The sequence below is a fragment of the Diplotaxodon limnothrissa genome, linkage group LG14 (genome assembly GCF_057381915.1).
Source record: "Diplotaxodon limnothrissa isolate DT_005_m linkage group LG14, D_limnothrissa_male_GT1.1, whole genome shotgun sequence".
Lineage (NCBI taxonomy): Eukaryota > Metazoa > Chordata > Actinopteri > Cichliformes > Cichlidae > Diplotaxodon > Diplotaxodon limnothrissa.
In genome coordinates, this window is record NC_140609.1 from 8026569 (window position 1) to 8052061 (window position 25493).

Here is a 25493-nt window from a genome sequence, read left to right on the forward strand (position 1 = left end):
TGCTAATTTTAACAAAAATAATTATTCCTCGTCAATCATCTTTTGTTGCCTCACTTTTCACTCAGCAGTTCACTCAACACAAGAGTGAATCTGGAGATGTTTCTGTCGTAGCTTTGGATTTGGTGAATTGAAGCCCTGTCCTGTCCAGTCCGAGTGGAATTGTGACAGTCTGTGATAGGACGAAAGTTTTCAGTCTCAGCCAATCCGCGCGCCTCGCTGCCTACTGAGTGCAGACGCTCTACCAATCAAAGCCGGGAGCGCTGACCAGGGGAGACAGAAGAGCTCCGCTACTTTTGACGGGCTGCTCTCACTTTGAACCGGTGTCAACAAACAACAACAACATATTTCTCCCGGGCTACACCGCCTTAGCACCCGCGTTTCTCAGAAAACCTCAATACCGGCGATTAAAACCAACAGAATGAGAAACATACTCTTTTAACGACCCCCAAATCACGCTCTGCCTTTTTTCCTCGTCAAATTTGCCTCATCAGAGGCTCGTGGTTGTCCCGGGACGGTGCTTGGCTTTAGCACGAGCACGGCTAACTTTTCTCCGAAGCTACACAGGATAAATTTCGGGGAAAATTCTCACAGTCGACGGGGAAACCTTTGTAACAACGTCCACCTGCCGCTCGGTCGGTGCTAGAGCAGCTGGAGGAGGAGGTTCCTGCAGTCGTTGGGGTGTCGGTGGTATGACTGCGTTGGCGGGGTCAATACCCAGGATGATGCGACCCTCGCTGACCCAGAACTATCCCCGCAGCGGCTTCCCTCTGGAAGGTAAAAGGACGCATTAGTGGCTGAAGATTTTCTGCGTTTGAGAGCTAGTTAGCAAAAAGGCACTATTGTTTTTATACAGTCATGTCCCAAAGCTCAGCTCCAAGACAGGAATTAGAGGTTATATACCTATAAAATAGCCCCACATCTCAATTGACAGATATTTAACATTTGTATTAGGTTTTATTAATTATTTTTAACAATGTTTTCACATTTTTGTACTTTTTTGTTCAAATTTATCCTTTAAAAAACTTTAGGCCATTTTAATTTTCATAAATATTTGCCCCACTCCGATAACATAATCAGCTCTATTCTTTGTCAAGTGGAGCATTTGTCGCCTCCCTTTTTTTTTGCTGTTTATAGCCTATATAATTAATGCTATATTATATATTATTTATATATTATTTTTGCGTCTTTGCTAAACTTGCCCTCTCTGTGGTGACCAGTTCTCGTAATATTTTGATTCAATCCAGTGTCTACACCGCTGGGTCAAGGCCGAGTCAACCAGCTCGGAGGAGTTTTCATAAATGGCAGACCTTTGCCCAACCACATCCGCCATAAGATCGTAGAGATGGCCCACCATGGAATCAGGCCGTGTGTCATCTCCCGACAGCTCCGTGTCTCCCACGGCTGCGTGTCCAAAATCCTCTGCCGGTACCAGGAGACCGGCTCCATCAGACCCGGGGCCATCGGAGGCAGCAAACCCAAGGTAGGGACCGGAGTCTCTTTGATCCAAATTCGTGTAAGGGTGTTTGACGTAGATTCATTTTAGTAACCTGTTGATTTTTAGTGATAATAGAGTCATGTGCCTTGTGCCCCAAGGGCCACAACAAGTGAATAAACACAGCGACTTTTCTGACCTTTGAAGCAGGGGACATCGCCGGACGTAGAGAGGAGAATAGAAGAATACAAGCGGGAAAACCCGGGTATGTTTAGCTGGGAGATTCGGGATAAATTACTGAAGGATGGGATTTGTGACCGCAACAACGTTCCGTCAGGTAAAAAATAAAAATAAAAAGTCAGAAAAGAACAGAGTGTGCCTACTAGCTACACTTTTTCAAAAATTTTACTTTATTATTATCAGTTGTTTTTATTTGTATTTTCCCCCAACATTTAATTACTAAATCTACATCCTGATAAAAATATTTTGAATTTGGAAAATAAAACAATAAATAAACGGCAACTTTTCAACTTTTTAAGATTTCTGACAAACCAATTTATTCCAGATTGTTGTTTTTGATACTTTAACTATTAGTTATTCATTTATTCCACTTCTTAAAACAATTCATATCATACATTAATTTTACTTCCAGACTTAAAAATATTTACTGTAATTATTTAATTATTTTTACTAACTGCTTTCCTTTATCTTAACGTACTTTCACAGTGAGCGCCATCAGTCGCATAATGCGGAGTAAGTTTGGGGGAAAAGGCGACGAAGAAGAGGATGAAGATGAAATTGAGAAGAAAGAGTTGGAGGACAACGAGCGGAGGGCCAAACACAGCATTGAAGGCATCTTAGGAGACAGATGTGAGTGAACTCTCCCAGCTGTTATTGTTTTTGTTCTTGCGAAAGAAAATAAGTGAAACGACTTATCTTTTTTCATATCAGTGAGCTTGATTAGAAACATTAGAGCTCAGCAGAATCCCGTTTGATCAGATACGGTCTCAGTTTGCTGCAGTCATTTCAAGATGGGAAGTTGCCTATCAGTGCAGTGAAAGTGGAAACACCCGCCTATATTCTGTGTTGTTGTAATTAAAGGGGGCATACGCTATCATGAGCTCCACAACAGCCTCCACACCTCCAACCTGTTGAGCTGTGTGTAAAATAACATTGCTTCATTTGGTGGTGAACTGGCCTTGTCTGTGAAGCTGCTGCTTGCTGTAAAGTTGCTGTGTGTGGGTGGAGAAAGTGTGTGCGTGGAGCTTTGTCAGGAATTCTTTATCGACCATATCTCTTCGCTAATGCTTTTCCTATGAGGCCGTACCGTAAATCAAACAGCAGGTGATGGCTCTGTGCGGGAAAAAAGTAAGAATGTGTGTGTGTGTGTGTGTGTGTGGTTTAAAAGCAATGTGGGGCTCAATAGCCGCGTTACAGTAACTGCATATTATTATGCACATATTTCAAAAACTCCTGTGTACTTATGGAGCGTCATAAATCCACGCAGCACTTGTAAGAGCAGTGTCTTCATGCAATATAGAAACATAATTGGAGTTATGCAGTAATTTGATCTTTTTTTTAATAATGTAACCAATCGATCTTTATTGGTGCTGCAAAATGCTGTCGACTATAAACATTAAATAAATAAAGAAGAAAAGTAAGCACCTGTTGGAAAAGTCTCACAATCTGCGGAGAAATTCGAGTGTTATGAAAATAATTAATAAATAGATAGTTTTTTTTCTTTTTGAATTTTTTTTTTAAAATTGGAAGTTAATTACTTTTATTACTTTTTTTTTAAGTAGTTGTTAAGTGAATGAAACATGGCATATTCCCCTGCCTGCAGTCGCACTCAGACAGAAGCCTAATTGGAGATTAGTGACGTTTGAAGTTTGGGGTATCATTACTTCATAGCTGCATAAGGTCCAGTTAACTACCTCATTTGCAATGTCATCACTTTACCTTTAAGCTGCGTCATTAGAGTGGAAATTCGTTTTATTTGGTACCTTCCCAACTATTACTGCGCATATGCAGCTTCACTCCTAAAAAGGCCTGTAATGTGGTAATGTGCGTGTCAGCCTTTACTCGGTGAAATCACTTTAAACATTTTCTTCCTGGAAAAATTCATTATAATTTTAACTATCGCTCAGAGGGTCGGTTAAATTGAAACGAGGCATATAATTCAGGAGAGAAACACTACGAATGATGGATGTCCGCTCCATTTATCCCCATCTTTCTATGGAACTGGCGGCATTATAACGAAACCTTTATTTACCGGCTGCTTTCATAATCAAGCTATTACTATCTATCAGCCGTTTGGCACCAAATGCTAGAATGCGTTGCTTATTACAAAAGTACGACAGTTTCCATTGCCTTTCCTACCACTTATTAAATCAGTTTAAGCCGCCAAATGTCAACATTTAACCCACTGTTTCCCTCTAAGCACTCGCTCGCTGTCTGCGTCGGGGGAGGACAGATAAAGGTCTCTGGTTTGAGGAGACAAAATGTCCCCCAGATGAGTTGATCAAACATTTGTTCAACGGTTTCCATCTCCTCACAAAGGCACGCCTCGCGCGCACAACGGGACGCTCAGGGATGAACTTGGGAGACAAAGGCGTGAGAGTCTATTTGGGGCTCACGCTTGGGCTGCACGAGGACAAAAGGCCAGCTTGGAAACAGCTTTGGCCGGCGCAAAAGAAGTAGAAGGCAACCTGCTTATAATTCAGCCCGAGAAAGAAAAAAAATGTGGGGGGAGAGAGGAGAGCTTCTGCACAGAAAAGCCCAACGACGCACATTATGAGGCCGCAATGAAGGATGAATTATTCAGGGAGCGCTCCGGCGCGATTTAGAGGGCCCGTTCACCGAGAGAAAATGGCCGTTTTCACCTACAAAATGTTTCCTTTTGGGGTCGGCTAAAAGGAGCCGGCTGCCATTCAGAATGACAATTAAGGCCTCTGAAATCCGCTCACGTATCGCCCGAAGTTGCGCGCTCGCTCCCAGAACCCGCGCGCGCACGCTGCCGCTCGCGTGTGCGCTGAAAGTGTACATTAAACATTTACAGTCGGTTAGCCACTTTGAAAGTAAGCTAACAAGTGGCACGCAGCAAGATGGAGCTAGTAAACCCGTAAACCAAAATAAAAGCGCATTAAAAATGAAGACGTAAAGATGCTTAGTTACAATTTTTGTGTTTAAATTATTTCTTTAAACTTTTGTTTCTTTTGGTCTGACTACAGTAAACTTTGAAGAAGTTTCTTGCTGTGTGCAACCCCACGCGCTTAAAGCAACATTGTCCCATTAAGCAGTATTTGATGAAGCGTAATCACCGCGTTTGTCATAATGTTCAGAATGTAATTGGTCAACAGTACAAAGTGGCCTTCTCCTCCTCGACGCATGAATTGCGTGTCCAGCCTGTAATACGCCATCCATTATCGATTCTTTGAGGAGTGCCGGCCTTGCCCCCTCGAACATCAATAATGTCTTCTAAATGATGTCGATATTGTGCTATGTCACATTTAATGATGGAGGGAGTGTATTAAAGAGTGTTTGCGGTGAATGGGGACCAATGTTCTCCCCGGAGAACCCCGATCTGGCCCGGAGCGCAGCTTCACAATGGTGCACCCCCCGGCCACCCGTCCTGCGCTGCGCACAGCTCCGAAAACCCTCCGCACCCCACTCCCCACCGCCCCCACCTCCTCTTCTACCCCCACTTGCTCCCCAAATCTCTTCAAGCAGATTAAATCGACCCTTTTATTTCATCTCACTTTCATCTGGAGAGCAACACCGCCCCTCTCCCTCTGTTTCCTACTCCTCTCTGTCTCTGTCTCTGTCCCTCAGCCCGCGGCGCTGAGCTCGTTTCATATCTGAGCCGCATCCTCCGGAGCGCACAAAGGAAAGTCAGTCCACTCTCTAAAGTTTTCTAATCAAGCTCTGTATTAACCGTTTGTGGGGTGATTGTGTATGGATTTATTGCAATTTCAAGCCTGATTTTAAAAGTTCCCATTTGTAAATGTCGCGGCTGCCCAGCTGTTTAAACTGGAGCAGCACATAGTGTCTTCGATCTCAGTGAACTGACATAAAGCGGTGGCAATAACACCATCACTGCCAACCGCGTTTTGTCCTTAAAAAAACCCCCATGTTTCAACAAAAAGTCACATTTGTTGAAAAAGGTAGCTTTATTGCGTTAATCCCCTATTGGTAGTCATAGTCACAATGAAGGATTTAGACCTAATTTTAAAAGGTGAAATATATAAGCAGCCTGGTTCTAAACTAATTATATAAGGGCTTAAACACTAAGGTAAACATTTTCTTCCAAATTCCCATGCAACAAGGAAATTGAAACTAAAAGAAAGGTTCCCCGAAATCATAATGCCTCTTCTCTTTCAGAATAAATACATCCTTGATAGTAAAGTTGGCCATGCAGACCTGTCACTGGGCTGCACCAACCTCTCAGCCTCATAGTAATTAACCCTGGAGACAAAGTTAATGATTAAAACAGTCACAGTGCCCCCACCTCCTCCCTCCCCTGCTGCACATTTTCACAGTATATCTTTTGGAGTCCATACTTAGTTAGGTGAAATTAGCCAGATAATACAGTGGAGCCTTGTTGAGGGCCAATACATTTCCATTTAGGCTGGCCGTGTGTGCGCGTACACAACATGCATGCATACACACACACATTCCACTCTGCAATGCAAACAGTCAAAGGGATAACTTTATTTGGTGAAAGGGGATCCTGGAAAGGGCTAATTGAATAAGCCCGGGATCTTTGAAAAACCCCTACCATGGTGAGCGCAGTCATCATGTCATAATTAGGTTTATTGAGGCGCATTCCTTCAATCTGCCTCCATTCTGCCGGCCTCATTGTATCCGTGGCCTGGGCCAATGGCCGAGGGACAAAAGAGAACCGTGAGCAGACAATACATGAAAGAGCCATAAAGATTTAGCTGGTTTTGTCACAGAAACGGAGCAGGACTTTGTTTGTGTAAATAATGCGGGTGAAGGAGGGACTCGGGGTTTCTCTGCCACTTGGGGTGAAGATGGCGTGCTGCAAATGTGATACATGGGCAGACCCTGGACCAATGCCATGACTGGAGAAAACAACAGATCGAGGGGGAAGGAGTGAAGGAAAAAAGTGAAGGAGCTGAAGGGGAGGCAGAGGATGGGTCGAGAGGACATAAGCCTAAGGCTTTAGCTCAGGCAGACTTTTAACTTGAACTTTTGTATATAAACTATAGTTATTATCTAAAGATTATTTAAACTATCTATTTCAGTTCATGCCTATGCACGTCAGAACACTTAAGGCAGTGGGTGTGTGCTACCTTACGTAATAGACTAATTTCTTTCTTATTTCTGGCTGTTACAAAAAGGGTCAAATAAAATCTCAAAGTTGAAAACTTATTGTACTTTTCACTAAGCTGCTAAGCTGAAACAACAAGCCAGTCAGTCTGTAAACATACCTCAGATTCTCTCTTTTTAGCTTCACCGATGTGAGCGTCTGATGCTTTCCTCTATTTTGTTTAACTGTATATTAAACATATTTGTGTGTCTGGGTATAGATACAAATAAGACAGATGTGACCTTGGATTTTTCTAAAATTTGTAACGCACATGTTCTGATATTTCACAGACCAAAGTCATTAATCATAACTGCGAAATAATCAGTAAATGAAATTGTAGTTGTGAAATGTTAAAAACAAATAAAGACTTCAATTATAAAAAAAAAGTAAATGAAATTGTAATTAAAGTAACTGCCCTACCAGTTGCTGTTTTGTCATCAGATCTGACAAACACAGAACCAATAAGATCTCGATAGATCCTGTAGCTATTAGCTGTTAGTGGCCTGAGCCAAGTGTCTGGTGAAGAGGGCTCTGTCTGTCCACTGAAAGAATGAATGTGTCACTCAGTGAGTCCCTGGGCACGAGGGCAAAGGGGGGCACGAGGGCCAAGTGGTCGAGCACCAAATCACTCTCTTCTGCCCCGGGGCTCTCTCTGTCTCTCTTCTCCTCTCTTCTCCTTGCCCCGTACTCCTCCCTCTCTCGTGAGTTTTTTCTAATAAGCCCATGCATGATGACTATCCAAGCATGAAAACATAGTTATCTGCAAATGAATGGCCGCTCTATGCTTCATTAAAGCCTCTTTTTCCTTTCACACTCTTATTGTGACACTCTGATATCAATTCAAAGGGCAATTAATGAATGCACACCAACTTTGAAGTCAGGGTGATTTCTTAAAAGGGCGGGGCTTTTGAGTGTGTGCGCATGTATGTGTATAAGGGGGAAGGGGGAGTGGTGTGTGATGGGGTTTATTTGGGGTATTCCCCCTTCAAGACCCGCGGTAGCGCCCCAGCCTTCACCCGTGATGGACTAGCCACATTGAGCTGAGAGTGAGCAAGCCCCAAAGACGATTTGAAGGGAGTGAAAGAGTGAAAAGGCCCAGCGAAGGTCAAGTAGAATGGCTCGCCTTAGAATAAGGCCCCTCTTTATCTGCTGCAAGTATGCACTATAGGCACAACAGCTGGGGGGGTGAAAGGGGTAGAGAGGTTGTTTTTTAATGTGCATGAGTGTGTTAGTGTGCATCTCTGAGAAAATAAGGAGGAATGTGAGTGCATGTCTGTCCCTCTCATATATATATCTGTCTGTTTGGGAGATTGGATGTTTTTTAATGTGTGTGAGTCTGTGCATGTGCGCGTTATGGGGTTAAGGGTTGAGTGTCAAAGATGGCAGAGGCCAGTATATGCTGCTGATGGAGGGACAGGCAGCTGTCAATCACCTGACTGATGAAGCTTGACTTCTTCTTCACAGCTTTGTTAACTAATTAGCCCATGAGCTTTTGTGTTTGTGTTGGAAAAGAGGCTTTAAAATTGTGTTAAGGCTGCGGTCGTGCCCTGTGGGAATATGTTTTAGGAAAACTCTTAAACTTGAACAACTCGACACAGAATCGTTGAACAGATTTATCAGTATTGTCCCGTATACGCCCTGTGGCCTGCTTCGGGCCTGTCAGGGATTTAGTTTCATCACTTTGTATCTTTGAATCTTTGCCTGTTCAAAGAGTATGAGGAAGGCTTTAAAAACTTCAGTTATTTATGTAGAATCAAGATTTTGTTATTTTCCTGATTCAAATGGGTTAAAAATTAACTGCGTTTTCATTTTAAACATTAATATCAGTGTAGAATTTCATAATCAGTATTTTCCTAAAAAGCTATTTTGACTATAGAATTCTGTGTTTATGATAACTTCTAAATTCTTGGGATATAGCCAAAGAAAAAACACATTTTTGCTCTGCATCAAATGCCAATATTATTTCAGAAAATCAACTTAATTGAGAAAAAACTTTTAAACTCTTTTTTCTTTTTGTTTAGCTCTTCATGACACTATTCAGGGTTTCTGGAAGCAAAGTTGTTAGACTCGGCAGTGGTAACCAGCATGAGAGACATAATTTATTTAACACTCTATCTTATTCATCTTATTTACCCTCTATCACACACATTGCTAACTGTGTGGTGGCTCAGATAGGGCAGCGGGGCTGTGTCAGGCTTAGAGGGAGACAGAGAGATAAAAGAGGTTTTATTTGTCCTTTCCAGCACGAAGAGAAGATGTGTAAATACATTTACTTAACCCTTGTTCACGTACAGCCGTGAATGAATTAGCCTACCTTAATTAGTGGACAGTGATGTCAGCTAAACAGGTCAAACAGAAGTCATAACATCTACCTGGGTCTTTATTCCTGTTGTTGTTTATGTGAGAGACAATAGTTTAATAAGGTACACTAGCTAACTGAACGGCTGTAACTTTTTCTTAATTATAAAATTGTAAAACACTGGCAGACACTCTTTGAGCACAAATTCGGCACTATCGAATCTACCGATAGACCAGACGGTAAGACATCATCTAACAAGGCCGATACTGGCCAGTACTGGTTTTAAATATGCAAATATCAGTGCATTTCTACAGACCGTGGTAGAACGTGTTGATTTCCAGCACAAGTTGCATTTGAGCAACATTTATGATGAAAAGAAATTAACCATATATAAGCTGTCTGAGTGAATGTACCACTGTGTAGAACCTGATTACAGGTATGTCCTTGTTCATACAGGGATTCACTGCCAAACCCAGAGTTCCTCTGTAATATTTACTATCTGAGGTAAAAAGTTGGAAACTCATGTCCACGTTCTCCCATAAAAAATGAATCAGTGCACAATTATGCAGCCTGTTGCTTCTAATCCATAATGTCACTAGATTTTATTATTCATGTTTTTTATACTTGAATTAAAATACAAAAACAACAGTAACACATGTCCATGGATTGTTTCTTTGCCTAATTTCTGTAGAAGAAAAATAGTTCTTGTGGTCTGCTTGTGCAGCGATGAAGATACTTCCTTGTCAGCAAAACAAAATTAATAAAAAAAAATTGCATATGGCTGTGAGGCCAGCTTACGTCCCCATTGACTGGAGCTGAGAGACATTTTCAAAAGTTAAAAGACAGAGAAGGAACTGCAGGGTCAGCGGGCTGTGGAGGGTCGCTCCCCCCTAACGTTACACAGGAAACGGGGTTAGAAACACATTTAGCCATAAATGACAGGTAGCCACTTCCTGATCCCCCCCTTGACATCCACAACAGCTCCCGTAAGTGTTGACTGACAGCATCTCCCTTTATTCCATTTTTCTGCACATAACAAGGCAGTGATTGATGACTGTTTGTCCTCGTGTGCCATTTATCTGTATATTCACATTTTAGCCAACACACACACACACACACACACACACACACACACACACACACACACACACACACACACACACACACACACACACACACACACACACACACAGAGCTCTGGCTCATTTACAGGGCATCTGTGAAGGTTGAAACCTCCTCTTAGCAAGTCAAGTGAGATCATTCTCCTGCCACCCCTCCCTCTTGACTACCCGCATACAAAAAATACACACATGCACACATGCACAGTTTTTCTCAACCCATCAGAAAGAGTCGCAGATGGGTCCATAAGCTGTCAGTAAAGCCATTATCCATCCCAGCATCTGCCTGCCTTGACTTCTATATACTGTTTAATGCAGTCGGCCAGTCACTTAGTCCCCCTGCCGCTGAATAGGAGCAGCATGGTCGGCCCGCCCAAATAAATGCTGCGTTTGTCTCCTCTGCCTTTTGTTTTGTGGGTTTTTTTTTTTTTTGGTGAGGGTGATGGGTGGGGGGTGCAATGTGTCAGAAGCTCAATTTACCCTCACTGTTAACCAAAGCCCCAGAAGAGCTATTGGGATGTCCAAAGAGGGGTGTAAATAGCCCACATATGGTCAGTCAAATCCCCCAAGTCCCAAAATCCACATTGGACACATCCCCATCAGCTCCTTCTCTCTCCGTCTCTCACGCACACAGGCGTGTATGCTCAGTGTGTACTGTGTGATGTCTCTGTGGACATATTTAAGCCTTTGTGTCCCCATCTGACTATCCCCCCTCCCTCCTAGAAATCCAGCAATGCTGAAGTCTTTCCAGTAGTGTGTTTCAGCTAAATCCCTCTCTTCTCCTCCTTTTTCTCCTCTTCTCTGGGATGGCGTTGCACGATGGGAGCCATTTTGGGGGGTTTTTTCCTTCTTTTTTTGGCTCTGAAAAAGTTGTTTTGGCCCGGAGTGCTGTGCCCCGTGTGCCTCTCAGGGCTTCAGTTTGGTTAAATTAAACAGTTTTCTTTTCTCCTCTAACCCCTTCCCACCCACACTCCCTCCCACTCCAACTGCTCCTCTCTTATTTTGCGGCTTAATGCTCCCCAGCTCCCAGACAAGCTCGCAGAGGCTACTTTTCCAGGCCTTCTACTGCTCAGATAATTTTACCCTTTTAAGGCTCGTATTTTCTCAGATTTTGATGAACTGACAAGAGCTGGGACCGCATGCCTGTAGCCTTTAAGCCGAGGTGGAGCAAAAGTATACAGAGAGAAGTCAAGTGTTTACAGGGGCTATAAATACTGCATTTCAAGATATAGCATATGCATATGTACAGGGAGTGATATGAGAGTTAGAGTGGATAATTTGATTGGCTAAGGCTATTTGACGGTGCCAAAGCGATATGATCAGATCTTAGGGATAGCGAGGCGATGACGGCAAATGGGGCACTCCAAAACCACAGGTTTACAAGGTTGGAAAAGATCCGGGAAGCAGGGGAAAGGTTTCTCACCATCTAACCTTTCCTTGCTTCCTCCGTGAGTAGGAAAGGTAGGGTACACTATGTACTGATGTTGCTCCGGTATTTTATTTTGTAATTACAAAGATCATGGTGGACTTGATCGGCTCTTTTAAGCCATGTGAGAAGGGCGAGTAATACTGGACACTGAATTAGGGACGCCTCAGGGCTGACAAGCTTGATTAACGTAGCTTTAAAAGCTTAGAATGAGGAGCGTACATGTGTGTGTGTGTGTGTATGTGTGTGTTTAAGAGCTCTTTAACCGAGCTGCAGGGTGTAGAGAGCTTTAGTGGTGGTTGGGTGACTGGCATCGTTCTTGGCACAGCTCTGCCTACAACAACACATGAACTGCCATCACCTGCCACTTTAATGTGCATGACATTACATTTTTAGCATTTAAGGGATGTGTTTGATTTCAGATCGTAAAAAGTGCCAAGAAATACATTTTAAATTTGAGATTTTTTCTTTCTTTTATGACGAACACGTCTCTCACAGTCAGCCTTTATCACCTAGGTGTTGTGGGTTTTATGACAATTATAGAATTGGTATATTTAACATGAAGTATACCTTAAGTAAAAAACAAAAAATGCAGGAATTCAAATCTGCTTTTGGAAACCGTTTTAATTATTTGAAAGGCAAACTAAAAGATAATGTAATACTGACTTCTGATTCTTTAAATTATTGTTGTAAATATATATTTACATGCAAAACATTTGTAATAATTGATTGCCACAAAGACTTTATTTCTAGACACAAAAGTCGATTTGCACTAACCATCCCAAATAACAGTATAAAAGGCACTGACTGTCGTTCATTAAATTTATAACGTTAATGCAAATTTTATTGCTAACAAAACGTAGCAAAGTTTACAAACTGTAGTAATTATGTCATTGTCAGATGTCATTAGTGTGTGAAAAAAATTTGCTTTATGAATTTTATCACAGATGATACGCATCAAGAACAATTACATTCTGATGACATCGGCAAACATAACATTTTAGATACACTATGCCTATAACCAAATGTTGTAGTTTTGTTATAAAGGATTTATTACTGGTCAGTGAGCCCGTCCTCTTTCCCTGTGCATCTAATACTACCTGATGGTGTTTTAATGGGACCAGTCTTAGGCTTAAATCCTCATATGTAAGTGCAGCAGGAAACCTTGGTGTCATATTTTAATATGATGAGTGTCCTGGTAATTTTTTAGCCTGCAGAGTTAATGTTTGGAATGGGCTTTTTAACACCCCAACCTGACCAAAATGATTAAATACATAAATAAATAACAGTTACAATGACAGCAGAGCGGCCATAACTGACATTTTACTGTAAATAGATATCTAATGTTTAATGTTTGTTTACAAAAAAAATCTGTTTTAACTTGACAATAACCATCCAGACAATGCAAACCATTTATTTACCAGTCAGAAAACATTTATACATATAATGTTATTGTGAAAGAAACAGCAATCAAGTAAAGTTTAAGTTCACAATGACAATATGCCACGAGTGTCTTCTCCCAAATGTGTTCACATTGTTGTTTTTCACCACTAACATTCACAGTAAACTCAGTTTAAAGTCTTTTCCAAAGACATGTCATAAACAAACCTCACACAGTTGATTTCCATCTTAAGAGAGAGGCTCCATTTTGATTTCAAATGACATCTGACAACCAGCTGCACTGTTGCTTAAAACAAAGGAGACCTGTGGGAAGAGACAGAAGAGGTTTGGATCTTTTAGAACACATAAAAATAAAATCTGGGGAAATTGTTCGAAAGGGCACACCGTATTAAAAGACAAAACTGTGGATGTACTTTGCGTCTACCAACAACAACCAAGCAAACACAGATGCCCAGACAGACTATCCCCATGGGTACATTTACAAGCACAGCAACAGCCCCTGTTGCCTCCACTTCCCTTCTCACCCCCTCAGGTGCTCTTACAGTTCCCTCTGGAAGAAGGGGTGTTCTTTGGGGGGTGGGGGGGTTAGAATGCCCCCGGCTATACCCCCATCTATCCCACCCCAACCCCTCCAGCCCTCTGAGAAGCCTTTTCATGCCCCTCCCCAGCCCTTTCCAAGCTCCCCCGTGGGGCAGGTGACAGCCCTCCACTGTGAAGGGCTGAGGGAGCCATGACGGATTCCACAGATGGAGCGTGGAAATTGCCGGCAAAGACCTCAACTCTGTGGAGCAACAAAGAGCCCGAGAGTCAGAGGGAGAAATATGGGTGGAAAAGACAGAGAGAGAGAGAGAGATGGGAGACAAAGAGAGGGTGCGAGAGAGGGTGAGAAGGAGGGAGAGCGACTGAGAGAGAAGAGGGAGGAGAAGGTGGTGCTTGTTTAAGGAGGTCCGAAAAAGTGTGTGTTACGCTGCTGTGAAAAATGCTCAAGTCTGATGTTTTCTCAGCACTTTTTTTCACCTGTCACTACATGGTGCTGCTATTGTTTTGTTGCACTGACCAACACAGTTATCTCGTTGGATCTTAAGATCAACTGATACTACAATCCAACGAATCGAAATGAAACGAGCCAGCTTTGGTCCTCTCTGCAGGATTGTATCTCGACTAGATTCCCGAGACTTAAGAGGTGCCACACTGTCGCTTCTTTTGAAAAGTTCTTGAAACCCCGGTAGCGCTCATAACCGATAGGTAATTCCAAAGTGATTAAGGATTTTCCCGGGCTGCCTCAGCTTTCCCAAAACCCAAATCCCTGTGAAATGCCGAGGAACGTGCATGCTGGGGTGGAGTGGGGGAGGTGGTGGTGTTGGGGGCATTCCTTGTGGCCCTCCTCCACGCAAGAACTGGAGGGGGGAGGCTAAAAGAAGGCCTCGTCTCTTGTTTTTCAGCCGTCCTGTCCAAAAAAACTCCAAAGTGCCACATACCCCACACCCCGAATTCCTTCCTCGCCATCTGAAGCACAAAGTCCTCTAGTCATATAAAAAAGTTGGCCCTCAAATCCAGAGAGGTTTCGCCTCCAAAACTGTGACGAGCAAATGTAAGAAGTTCCAAAAACGGCTGTTATCTGAAACCACAGTTGCCGCAGTTTCGAACGATCGTGTCTTTGAGAAGTGCTGCAGTCTTTTTACGATGGCGAATTTCTAAACTCACAGGCAGACTGAAGAAGAGCTGGAAATCATAGAGAACAAAATTGCAGAAATATTCAGCAGCAGCTTAAGGCAATGTCTCCATTTCTCTTGCTGCCTCTTTGAAAATATTTTACTTATTGCCTCCCTCATGCTTGAATGTTTCTTTACCAATTTGCTCCTAATGCATGTTAAGTTGACTCCCACTGCTATTGGTGTTGTGAAGAGAAAATCGCCAAAGGGGGGCAGAGAGGATCAGTTTCACATGAGGGGCCCTGAGCTATTTGGATTCTCTTGTATTTTATTGTTGCTTCTGAGGGGGGAACTAATACAGTGTTGCACACAAAACTTCCCCTGTGCTGAGGGGGAATTAATTAAGTGTAACACAAAAAGTGGGCGCTTTGGCCTTGGTGAACTTAGAAGGGAGCCAATGAAGTGTTTGAAGTAAGTGTGTTAAAAAAACCCCAAACTGCTGGCTTATAGAGCGCAGCTCACAATGGAATTAATACTAATCTGAGACAGTGAGGAAAAGTAAAAACACACAAAAGCTGTCAAGACACATGATATCACCAGGCTCAGTCAGCCTGAAGATCACAGTGGGTGAAAAAGCAAAAATTTGTGTACATTTTTAGAAATAAAATTGTGTAACATATTAAGCAGGAATGGCAAACAGTTCAGTGATCAGAGCTGGGAGGATTTGCAGTTCATAAGGTTTAATGTTTGTTTTCGATCAACAGTGCTGGGCAGGATTACTTAAAAAAAACCAAACAACTAAAAACACCTGTTGAATTCAATGATTTTGTTAAAAAGTATTGAGGAAAGTAACCCTTTGCATTCAGTTTTGTCCAAAAGAACGTGTACCCTGTAGTCGATTTACCTCTGAGTTTATTGATTTGATCTAATTCCATAGTGAGTTAATTTTGGTAGCGTCTCCTCGATCCCAGAATGAGAGCTTTAGCTAAAAGCTACCTGTTGTATTTCCAGGACTCTGCTTCTCTGCTAAAGAATATGAAGTAGAGCTAATTAGCAACTAACAATATTATTATCACAAAGTAATCTGAATACTTTGACAGTGTGACGCCCATCTTCTCTGCTCTCTTACTGGCTGACCTGACTGACACAACTGTATGATTGGATACATTTAACTAGTTTCCAGCTGCGGACCAAGCAGTCAGATGAAGACAGAAATACTTCCACACAGTCTATAGTCTTTTTGCCACAACAAAAATAACAAGGAAACGTGATAGTATATTTAAAGTAAATGATTAATTTTGAAAAAGTTCTCCAACATGTTTAGTCAAGGAGTAACTTTATTTATAAAAGAATTATCTGGTCCCATTTTTCACAGGTTGGCATGTTGACTTAATAAGACACCTGCTACTACAGTGAGTAAAACTGATGTTAGATTTATCGTGCTTCATTTCCAACTGCATTAACTTCGATAGATTGTGACTCACACGGTCATTGTTATATATGCTCACTCTTCTCTTTTCATTCATAAAATTGTTACTTTTGACCGATGAAAACTGGATTCTCTAAATGTTTCTCATCCATTTTGACTTTGTAGTCATGAAGCTTTTACTGAAAAAAATCTGGGGATGCTTTTGCAATAATACATTTCAAACAGGCAGATTATTCATTGAATGAGTCAGTGAGTAATCTATCTGTTGTTCAGTGAATTACGTCACACAACCAGGCATGATACACATTCACATTTTCCTCCCAATATCAGTGTTATAAGTGCTATATCCAGCCCTGTTCTAATTATAAGTCTTTTTATGGGTTAGTTTTAATCAAATCAACACATGTCATCCAATGTTTTGTCACCATTATAAAATCACACAGCCTAGTTTACAGCAGGCACTTCACTGACTTGTATCTGAGGGACTTGTGGAATTGTAGTTTTGTGCATGTCGACTGACAGGAAAAAGGAGACATTGTTAACAGCAGTTGCTGCATAGCGTCCCTTTGGATCATAAAGCGGCAATCACCTGACTGAAAAGACAGTTTGCCTTTCATCGAGTCAGCTTGCTTCTGGCCATTCAGGCTACTGTCCATACACTCACACCCTCACACACTCGAAGAATGGCCCCTGGATCCAAATTAGCCTTTTGTGTGGCTTTTAGTACACCGGTCCCCCTGTGGTGCTCTGGGAATCATGTCCGATGGGATTATTCCTTAGGCTTGGAATATTCCTTCTGAATGGAGGTCTGTTTGGCTGTTTGTGTGTGTGATTGTGTGGGTGTGTAAAGAAGTTGAACCCCCCAACACACACACACACACATTTTCTATAAGCAACATAAACAAAGGACAACAGATGGCAAATAAGTGAGCATTTCCCAATCCTGCTGAAGGTGATATCTCTTCCTTATCATAAATAAAGGTTTTTAGACTTTAATCTCAGTTGGTTTGTGCAGCAACAGGAATTCAGGTGTTCACTTTATGTTTTCTAGAGAGACCATAATTCGGCTTTCAATGTGTCATAAGGTAAGACTAATGGACCTGTTCTTAAGGCTGTCTTCTTTTATTTTCTCCTATGTCTGAGCAGCCAGTCACTCAGATGAGGGTTCAGATGTAGAGTCAGAGCCTGATCTGCCGCTGAAAAGGAAGCAGCGGCGCAGTCGGACCACCTTCACTGCAGAGCAACTGGAAGAGCTGGAGCGGGCCTTTGAAAGAACACACTACCCTGACATCTACACCAGAGAGGAGCTCGCTCAGAGGGCCAAGCTCACGGAGGCCAGGGTGCAGGTATGAGCAGGCACATGCGTGCACGGTCAGGATCTACAAAAAAAAAATTTTCTCTCTTTTTCAGCTTTTCAACCCTACAGAACCATGAAAGCCACGACCTAACATTGCCATACATTAAACATCCCTCTGAAACAGACGTAAACTTTGTGGCTTTATACACACTCTAACCATTTAAAGGCAACCTGCTGATCTCTCTTTGCTCCATACAATAGCACAAACTTACCCTTTGCTCCCAGGGGCCCAATCTGTACTTTCCTATTTCTAATGTGAAGTCCAGTAAATTCTCCTCCATGGGCTCCATATGTGAAGTGTAAACACTCCCAGCATGAGCTCCGTCCATATGGGCACAGTATGTCAGCTCAACCAGCCGTGTTATACACGCACACACAGACTTTTTCTCTCACATTGCTTCCCACCTTCGTTTTCAACTTCACACCCTGAAAATGTTTCTCCGTGTATTTGTGAATATGTTTGTGTTTGTACCATTCAAAATATTTGTAATCATCACAACAGCTTGTAAAGGTGTTACATTATTACCTTTATAAGGTAGATTCTACTGTAGTAGATGGGTTGTGTAAGATTGCAGGGCTAAATACCAAACTGCAATCATTAGGGAAGCACACACACACACACACACACACACACACACTGACTGAACATCATCATTGTGATGTCTTCTAGGTGTGGTTCAGCAACAGGCGAGCAAGATGGAGGAAGCAAGCTGGAGCCAATCAACTGATGGCATTTAATCACCTCATTCCAGGGGGTTTCCCACCATCAGCCATGTCCAGCATCCAGCCCTACCAGCTCTCTGACAGCAGCTACCCCCCCTCATCCATAGCCCAAGGTATTGTTAAATTTTGAATGCAGTGCTCTTGGTGTTGGGTTGTTCTTTTTCAAATTAATATATAAAAAATGTTGTTTTCCAAAATTCCTATATATTATGTTGGTATTAAAAACATACTTTACATATCTTTTATTCTGGCATTTTTCACGTGGAAGGTTATATTGACAGCATCAGTTTTGCTTTTACTTAAGTGAAAATTCAGTATAGATCTCTGAAGTCTGCCTGGAGGATATGTTATAGTTTTAATTTCACTTTCAGGCATCCAAATCACTTCTCCCAAACAATGTTTACTCTAACTCCATCTTTCCTGCTTCCAGTAGTGTCAGAGCCACCCAGCACGGTGCACCGCCCCCAGCCTCTGCCTCCCTCCTCGGGCCACCAGGCCTCCGGTGGCGGCGGACAAGGAGAAGGAGGCTCTGCTTACTGCCTCGCCTCCGGACGCCACTCCTTCTCAGGCTACTCAGACAGCTTTGTGAGCCCTGGAGCACCAACCAATCCCATGAATGCTTCCATAGGGAATGGGCTCTCTCCACAGGTGAGACACAAGGTAGAAATATTTGGAGGTATGTGTGGTGATTAATTACTGACATTAAACAAGAACTTATATCAAGCAGTGTAAAAAGCACCGACGTTCTTGGATTCCTGATTTTGTTTTTAGAGAATAAGGAACAAACTAATCAGTGAGGTAAGACTGCTTCACTCGTGCTCATTATACTTTATCATATTTAGGGAAAATAAAAACCTTGACTCTTATATTAAATTACACATAGTGACATTTAGTTTGGGATTAAATTAACCCATAAGAACCCACGGTGTCACCGCCCCTTTACACATTGAAAAAAGTTCCTGTTAAAGTTTGAACTTTGACCCTCCATAGTTTTCCTGACAGTAAAAATGGGTCTGCGCTGTCATGGGTTAGTTCAAGGGAAACAGCATAATTAAGAAGGTGCTTCTTTTGACTTGATGTTTTTAGGTTGGGAGATGGAGATCGTGTTACATACTGTATCTGGGGAGAATTAAATCTGAACATGACTTCAAAGAGTTGAACTCAAGTTGAGAAGCATGTGACGTGAGCTTTAAAAGTCTCAACCAAGTTGCAAAAACATAAAAAAGCACTTCTTTCTGATTCCAGTTTGCACCATAGCTTCAAGGCTCTCCGCTCAGTGGCTGATGGGTCACTTGCTGCTGAGGGAGATAAGTGCGAAGACTCAAGAAGCACAGAGGACAAGTGAACGTGTGACAAATGAGAAGTGAAAAGACAATTACAGTCAATTATCGGGCATGAAGTCCCAAGGTCTCTGCATCTAGACAGAGGGCGCAGCAGAGGAGACAGAGGAGTCAGAGAGCCTAACAGGCATAAAATGAGATTTTAGCCTGGTGGAGGCTCAGAGAACAGGCCACAGCAGTGTGAAGATGGAGACACTCGCAAAGATATACACGCAGATTCACATAATTACACACACACACACACACACACACACACACACACACACACACACACACACACACACACACACACACACACACACACGGTGTAGATAATTGATCAACTCCATAACATTCAGAGGATCACTTAAGGATTTTGCAACATCTTTTACACAAATATTACATGTCATGGTCAAGTGGCATGTCTAAGTTAACTCTTCAATCTTGTGTTTAGATTGGAGGATTTATTACTGCATTTTTTAGGATTTTCAAATACATCATGCAAGGAACTAAAGCCAATTTATTCGCAAATGACTCACAGTAATTTTGCTAGGAATGCACAAATTATGTAATTCTGGGCTGACACGGACACCAATGTTCAAAATAATCATTTGGCCGTTATTTTATCTTTTAGTTTAGATTATATTTATTATTATTATAATTTCCAGCTCCGTGCCAAGGAAACAAAGACACGTCAACCGTTAAAGAATACTGAACTTTTTAAAACTTTTTAGCTCTTGATTCTAATATATTTTAACATTTAGCCAGAACAAGAAGGATGCGATACAGCAAAGAAATATCAGCCACTGACATCAGTAAATAGATCAGTGCTAATATTTGGCTGATCTCAGTATTGATAGTAAAATGATCTGAATATACGCAGGTAAACTGAGGGAGCATGTGGAAGAGCTTTTAGTTTTGCATACATCACACATACTTTTAGATGTTTAGCCGTTCTCCTGCGTAGATAAGACGTGCACAAAATAAAATACTGTGCACACGTAGACAGCGTGGTCATGTGTGCATGTGCACGCACCGAACCTTAAACTACAGCTGCAAGGAAGCCTTCTCATGATTGCATTCTTAAAATGTTTGCTTCAACATTCTTCCGCGCGAAAGCAAAGGTTCTAATTTTATTTGTATATATTTCGTACGGACGGGAAGGAATGCCCCATCTTAGACATTTCCCCCATCCTGACATTCTTCCCTACTAAACCCTGATTTAGGCCGCTGGCAACGGCAGCGCTCCAAAATAAAACACCCTGGATGGGGCAGCCCCCTAGTGAGGTAGGGAGAAAGGGGAAGGATGGTAGCTAGAAGTTTGGTTAAAACAGCAAAAGCATGAAAGTCATCAGAGTAGAATTCATTCACTCACCGGGCAGGTATTCCTGCTCGTTGTGGTTTGATTTGGCCGTGTTGTCTCCCCGATCTCTGTGTGCTTAAATCGAACTTTTCAAATGCAGGTTAATTCTTTAGGAAAATGTTACCAGGCACAGGAGGAAACACAACTCCCCTCTCAAAATCAACTTGGACTCCTCCACTCACCTCCCCTACTTGGGAAATGATTTAAGCAGGACCATGTGTGTATGTGAATGTAGAATAATATGTCACTTAGAGGACCAGGAGGACGCAGAGTGGTGTACCTGCTTCTGATTAGGACAACTGGAAGAGCCTTGAGGCCTTTGCGTGGTTGAGAAGGAGGTAATGATACATTTAGAGGTAGCAGGTTCAGTTAGAGTTAATTTCATAAGTGATAAGGTCAGTCTATTCCTTATTTATGGTTTACCATGGATTTTGTTAACAAACAGGTAAATTCAAAGAGTGAGCGAAGAGAGTCGTGATATCAGGTCTGTTTTGAAGCCAGTTGAAACACTTCGCCCCGCAGCTCTTTTCCATTCTTTGCTGGCCAAGGACTATTCCCCCCAAATTTGATTATCTGGTCGCTAATAAAGACCAGGTCAAGAGCTAACGGAGATCTGAACCTGGAAATCTATTCGGAGGGTTTGAACGGAGCTGAGCTCACACAGACCTTTCTTTTGTGTTGTCTTTGTCAGCATATCTCTCTTGGAGATAAGTTGTTATCTTATGCCATGGGTTTTGGAGCAGTGTCAAAAAGGAATTTTAGAATAAGTAGAGCCAAGGATCAGAAACAAATTGCTTAATTCTTCCTTTCTGGTGCTATCTCAGTATGAGACAGGCTCGCTGGCAGCCTTTTGATGTATGCGACAGGGGGATTTCCTTACTTTGGGTTGGTGTTGGTCTTAGTGTCTGTGGTGTTTTGTACTCGAGAAACTACAGATATTTAAGCTGTTATAGTGGTTTATCAGAAACAATAAAAGAAAAAGAAAACATGTCTTCCACCCCTTTGGTATTAGAAAATAGGGGTTAAGGTGCTAATCACTGAAAGTTTGAAAATCACTTTGACATTTTAAAGTTTGCCATGCTGATAACGCATTATGTTCCAATGATTACACCTATCTGAGCAAACCACTGGGAGGTGACACATATATGGTCTTCCGCTTATTACCAAGATGAATAATCTGCCACACTAACATTTCATTATGGCCGCCCCTCCCTGAGCCTGGTTCTGCTGGCGGTTTCTTCCTGTTAAAAGGGAGTTTTTTTCCCCCACTGTCGCCTAAATGCTTCCTCGTAGGGGGTGATATGATTGTTGGGTTTTTCTCTGTATGTATTATTGTAGGGTATACCTTCCAATATAAAGTGCCTTGAGATGACTGTTGTTGTGATTTGGCGCTATATAAATAAAATTGAATTGAATTGAATTCAGATCCTACCAACGTTAGAGGCGGTCTCAGTACTCGTATTTAAAAATGAACACATAACTAATCTGATTTTCATTCCTCTCCTCTTCTTTGCATTTTTCTAATCAGGTGATGGGTCTTCTGAACCCAGGCGGTGTGCCGCATCAGCCCCAAAGTGACTACGCCATCTCTCCACTGACAGGCGGCCTCGAGCCGCCGGCCGGCATGGCTGCCAGCTGCAGCCAGCGGATGGATCACATCAAGGGCTTGGAGGGTCTCACCAGCGTTCCCTCCATGTCAGCTCTGCCCTCACTGCCAAGCTCCCAGTCCTACTGCCCCCCATCCTACAGCTCACCGGGCTACACCGTCGACCATGTGGCATCCTACCAGTACAGCCAGTACGGACAAAGTAAGGTCAATAAACTTCACCTTTTTTATTCCTACCTTTTAGTTAATAATGCATTAAAATGCCATTATTTAGACATGGTTCCTGTTTTTGCAGTTTTTTTTAATGCAATTGCGTAAAAAAAAAAGATAACAATAACACAAAGACAGACACACTTATGTGTTATGGAAAAAGTATTCAGTCTTGACTCTATTACAAGTAAAAAGCCTGTATTTCCAAAACCCTGATTGTGAGCACCGGTGCAGCAGTCTTTTCTTCCCTGCTTAATTGTCTAATAAAGGCGTAAAAGTAAGCAGTATTTTAAGATTATAGATGCATACATTGACAGATCAGACTTTAAATACTTTGTAAAATCTTAGAAATTAGTTGTATTTTATAAAGTGATTTTGTGTTTCGTGTGTACAGCATTAAAACATGCAGAGTCAGAAAAGTATGAATAAATAAATACAGAGGAATGAAAAATACAGTATCCTGCAGTAAAATATGGTGTATTTTCATGTCTATGCTTTTCTTAGGACTTTGAGATCATGTAACTAAAGAACAACAAAAACCACAGAGTTGTGTTTACTTTGAATCTAGCGTATGGCTTTCAGTAACTCTCCAGTTTTCTTGTCCAAACTGCTGACTGATTTTATTGTGGCCTTTTACTTACATATGAAAACATTTGAGCCAAATCAGGCGTTACAGTGTATGATTATGGAGCACGCTGGTAGTTCAGTGGTCTCAGGTCTACCCTGTAACCACAGATTGGTTCCTTTCCTTCCACAAATGGAAAAAAAACGCTCTTGTACATACAGGACGCAGGTAGCTGTAGCACTGCTTGTTAACATTTTGCGGGTCCAGTTATGCAGTTTCAAGTGTTGGGGTTAATTGTGCAGATCTGATTCCATCTAAGAGGAGATTGGGCCGGTGCTGAGACTGAACTCTGCGGTGAAGTACACTGCAGAGTCAGCTTGCATCAGGGTAAAGGACAGCAGCAGCGGAGCCCTCCTCAGACTGTTAGTCCTCAGAGAATACCTGGAGTGAGGGTCTTTTCACTTCGCATTACTGTTACCTGAAGGGTTAAAATCAACTTCAAACACATCTCCCTCTAACTTTGGAAGGCAACATCGTTTTCCGTCACAGCGTGATTACAGCGGCCGCCGTTTCCAATTTTGCTCCACAGGGGGTTGACCAATCAGATTCATCCATTGACCTTGTGGCAACCTCAATACAACTGGGTCCTTCAAAGAGCATGGCAACGGTCCAACAAGTCTGACTCTGTGTAGCTCTGTGGGGCGGCGGGTATCAAATGAATATCTAACTTAATATCCGATAGCAGCAAATGTCTAATGAAATATCTCGGTCTGATATCTTAAAGCGGACAGAATAAAGAATTAGTGCGACACACATGATGAACCGCTAACATGTAGCTCTGTGCGCTTACATACACACAGACCTCCAAATGCAACCCCCCCCCCCACACACACACACACGCACCTCGGCAGCGATACAAGGCTGAGCAGTCCATCTTGATGTGATTAATCAGTGTGACTGGATAGCCGGTGTGTGGTTGGGTTTGGATCTGCAGAGGAAAGGTCCTTTCTGGGGGTGGACGGATCCTAATAGCCTCTGGCAGGGCGGCGATTAGAAACAGGTGCTAGGACTGAGGTCAGCTGGGGAAGCAGTGTTGAACAGTGCTGCTCCAGGTTCCAGAGCAGTATGAAAAAACTGGTCCACACACTGTTGCACATTTTGACAACACGTTAGCTCTCACTGGACCGCCTCACGGAAATTACAGCGGTAATCCATGAAGCACTTGTTTGGTTTTATTTATGTAATGTCTCTGTTGCTAAGCAGACATTTCTGTGGTGCTTTTTGCAAAGGTCACCTGTCATTTTCTTTACCTGTTAGGCTGTGGTGCCAGTTACAGCTCACTTTGGGAAAAAATGGACACATCTCACATAAAACATCTCTTCCTGTGTATTAGGAAAGGCCTCCAATCAGAATTAGTCTGAAAACTGTTCCATAACAAACAAGTCACGGAGACCCAGGGCGCTCATCGACCCATAAAAACGTCTTTGTTTGTTGAACCGATGACATTTCTCAAAAATCTTCAGAGCTACTGTTCCATTATATCTTTCATATGTAATCGGCCCTCAAAAACAAAGCCAGTTTGTTCCTTAGCGTTTGGTTTTTAACATACATACTCGGTTATAGAGGAGCCTATACACACAGGTGCTAATCAATGACAAAAATTAATGATAAAATTCTATTATAACAAAAAGCTGCGGCCAATTAGACATTTTTGATTTTCATATAGATACATATAATGCTGAAATACTGGTATTGCAACATAGCTACCTGATTCCGCTGGCGGCACATATCAGTGTTTTCAATGAAACTTGCAGCGGCTCTAAATAGCCTCTCCAAACAATTCGACTTATCAGAATCACTACTTTATAATTCTCTGTGGGCACGCTCGTCCGATGAGTGAGTGTGAGTGAATGGCAAGGACAGTTGACAGGCTTACAGAAGAAAAGAAAAAACTACTAAAAAGATCAGAACACTGGAAAAATAATCTGAGAGCTAATAAATGGACCATTTGGTTTATGTATGTATACAAAATTAAAGACATTAAAGTGACAATTCTAAGGCCTTTTTTATAGTTTCTAAGATATTGGGATATATATTTAATAAGTCTTGTAGTGTATTGAGTATTACAACGTCTCTGTGTCACATTGATAACCACATATTGTAACATTATTGCGAGGTGCTCTGGGATTCTCTGCCCTGTTTGTACATCACACTCAATAAATAAGTGCAACACAAATAAAAAAAAATTCTGCTAATTACAA

General features: G+C 42.1%; 1 protein-coding gene across 6 annotated transcripts in view; it reads left to right on the forward strand.

Moving 5' to 3' along the window:
* Positions 1–293: 293 nt before the first annotated feature.
* The window catches only part of pax3b (paired box 3b), a 27532-nt gene continuing 2332 nt past the window's right edge, over positions 294–25493 (forward strand). The window contains exons 1-8 of one of the 6 annotated variants that reach the window (XM_085371253.1): positions 294–774; positions 1245–1480; positions 1640–1769; positions 2159–2302; positions 17236–17435; positions 18117–18282; positions 18600–18817; positions 22380–22659. In XM_085371253.1, the coding sequence (XP_085227379.1) occupies positions 690–774; positions 1245–1480; positions 1640–1769; positions 2159–2302; positions 17236–17435; positions 18117–18282; positions 18600–18817; positions 22380–22659 (1459 nt within the window). In that variant the 5' untranslated portion in view covers positions 294–689. Of the gene's footprint in view, positions 775–1244; positions 1481–1639; positions 1770–2158; positions 2303–17235; positions 17436–18116; positions 18283–18599; positions 18818–22379; positions 22981–25493 lie in introns of those variants that run through there. The other 5 variants (XM_085371254.1, XM_085371255.1, XM_085371256.1 and 2 more) reach the window with 5 other exon arrangements.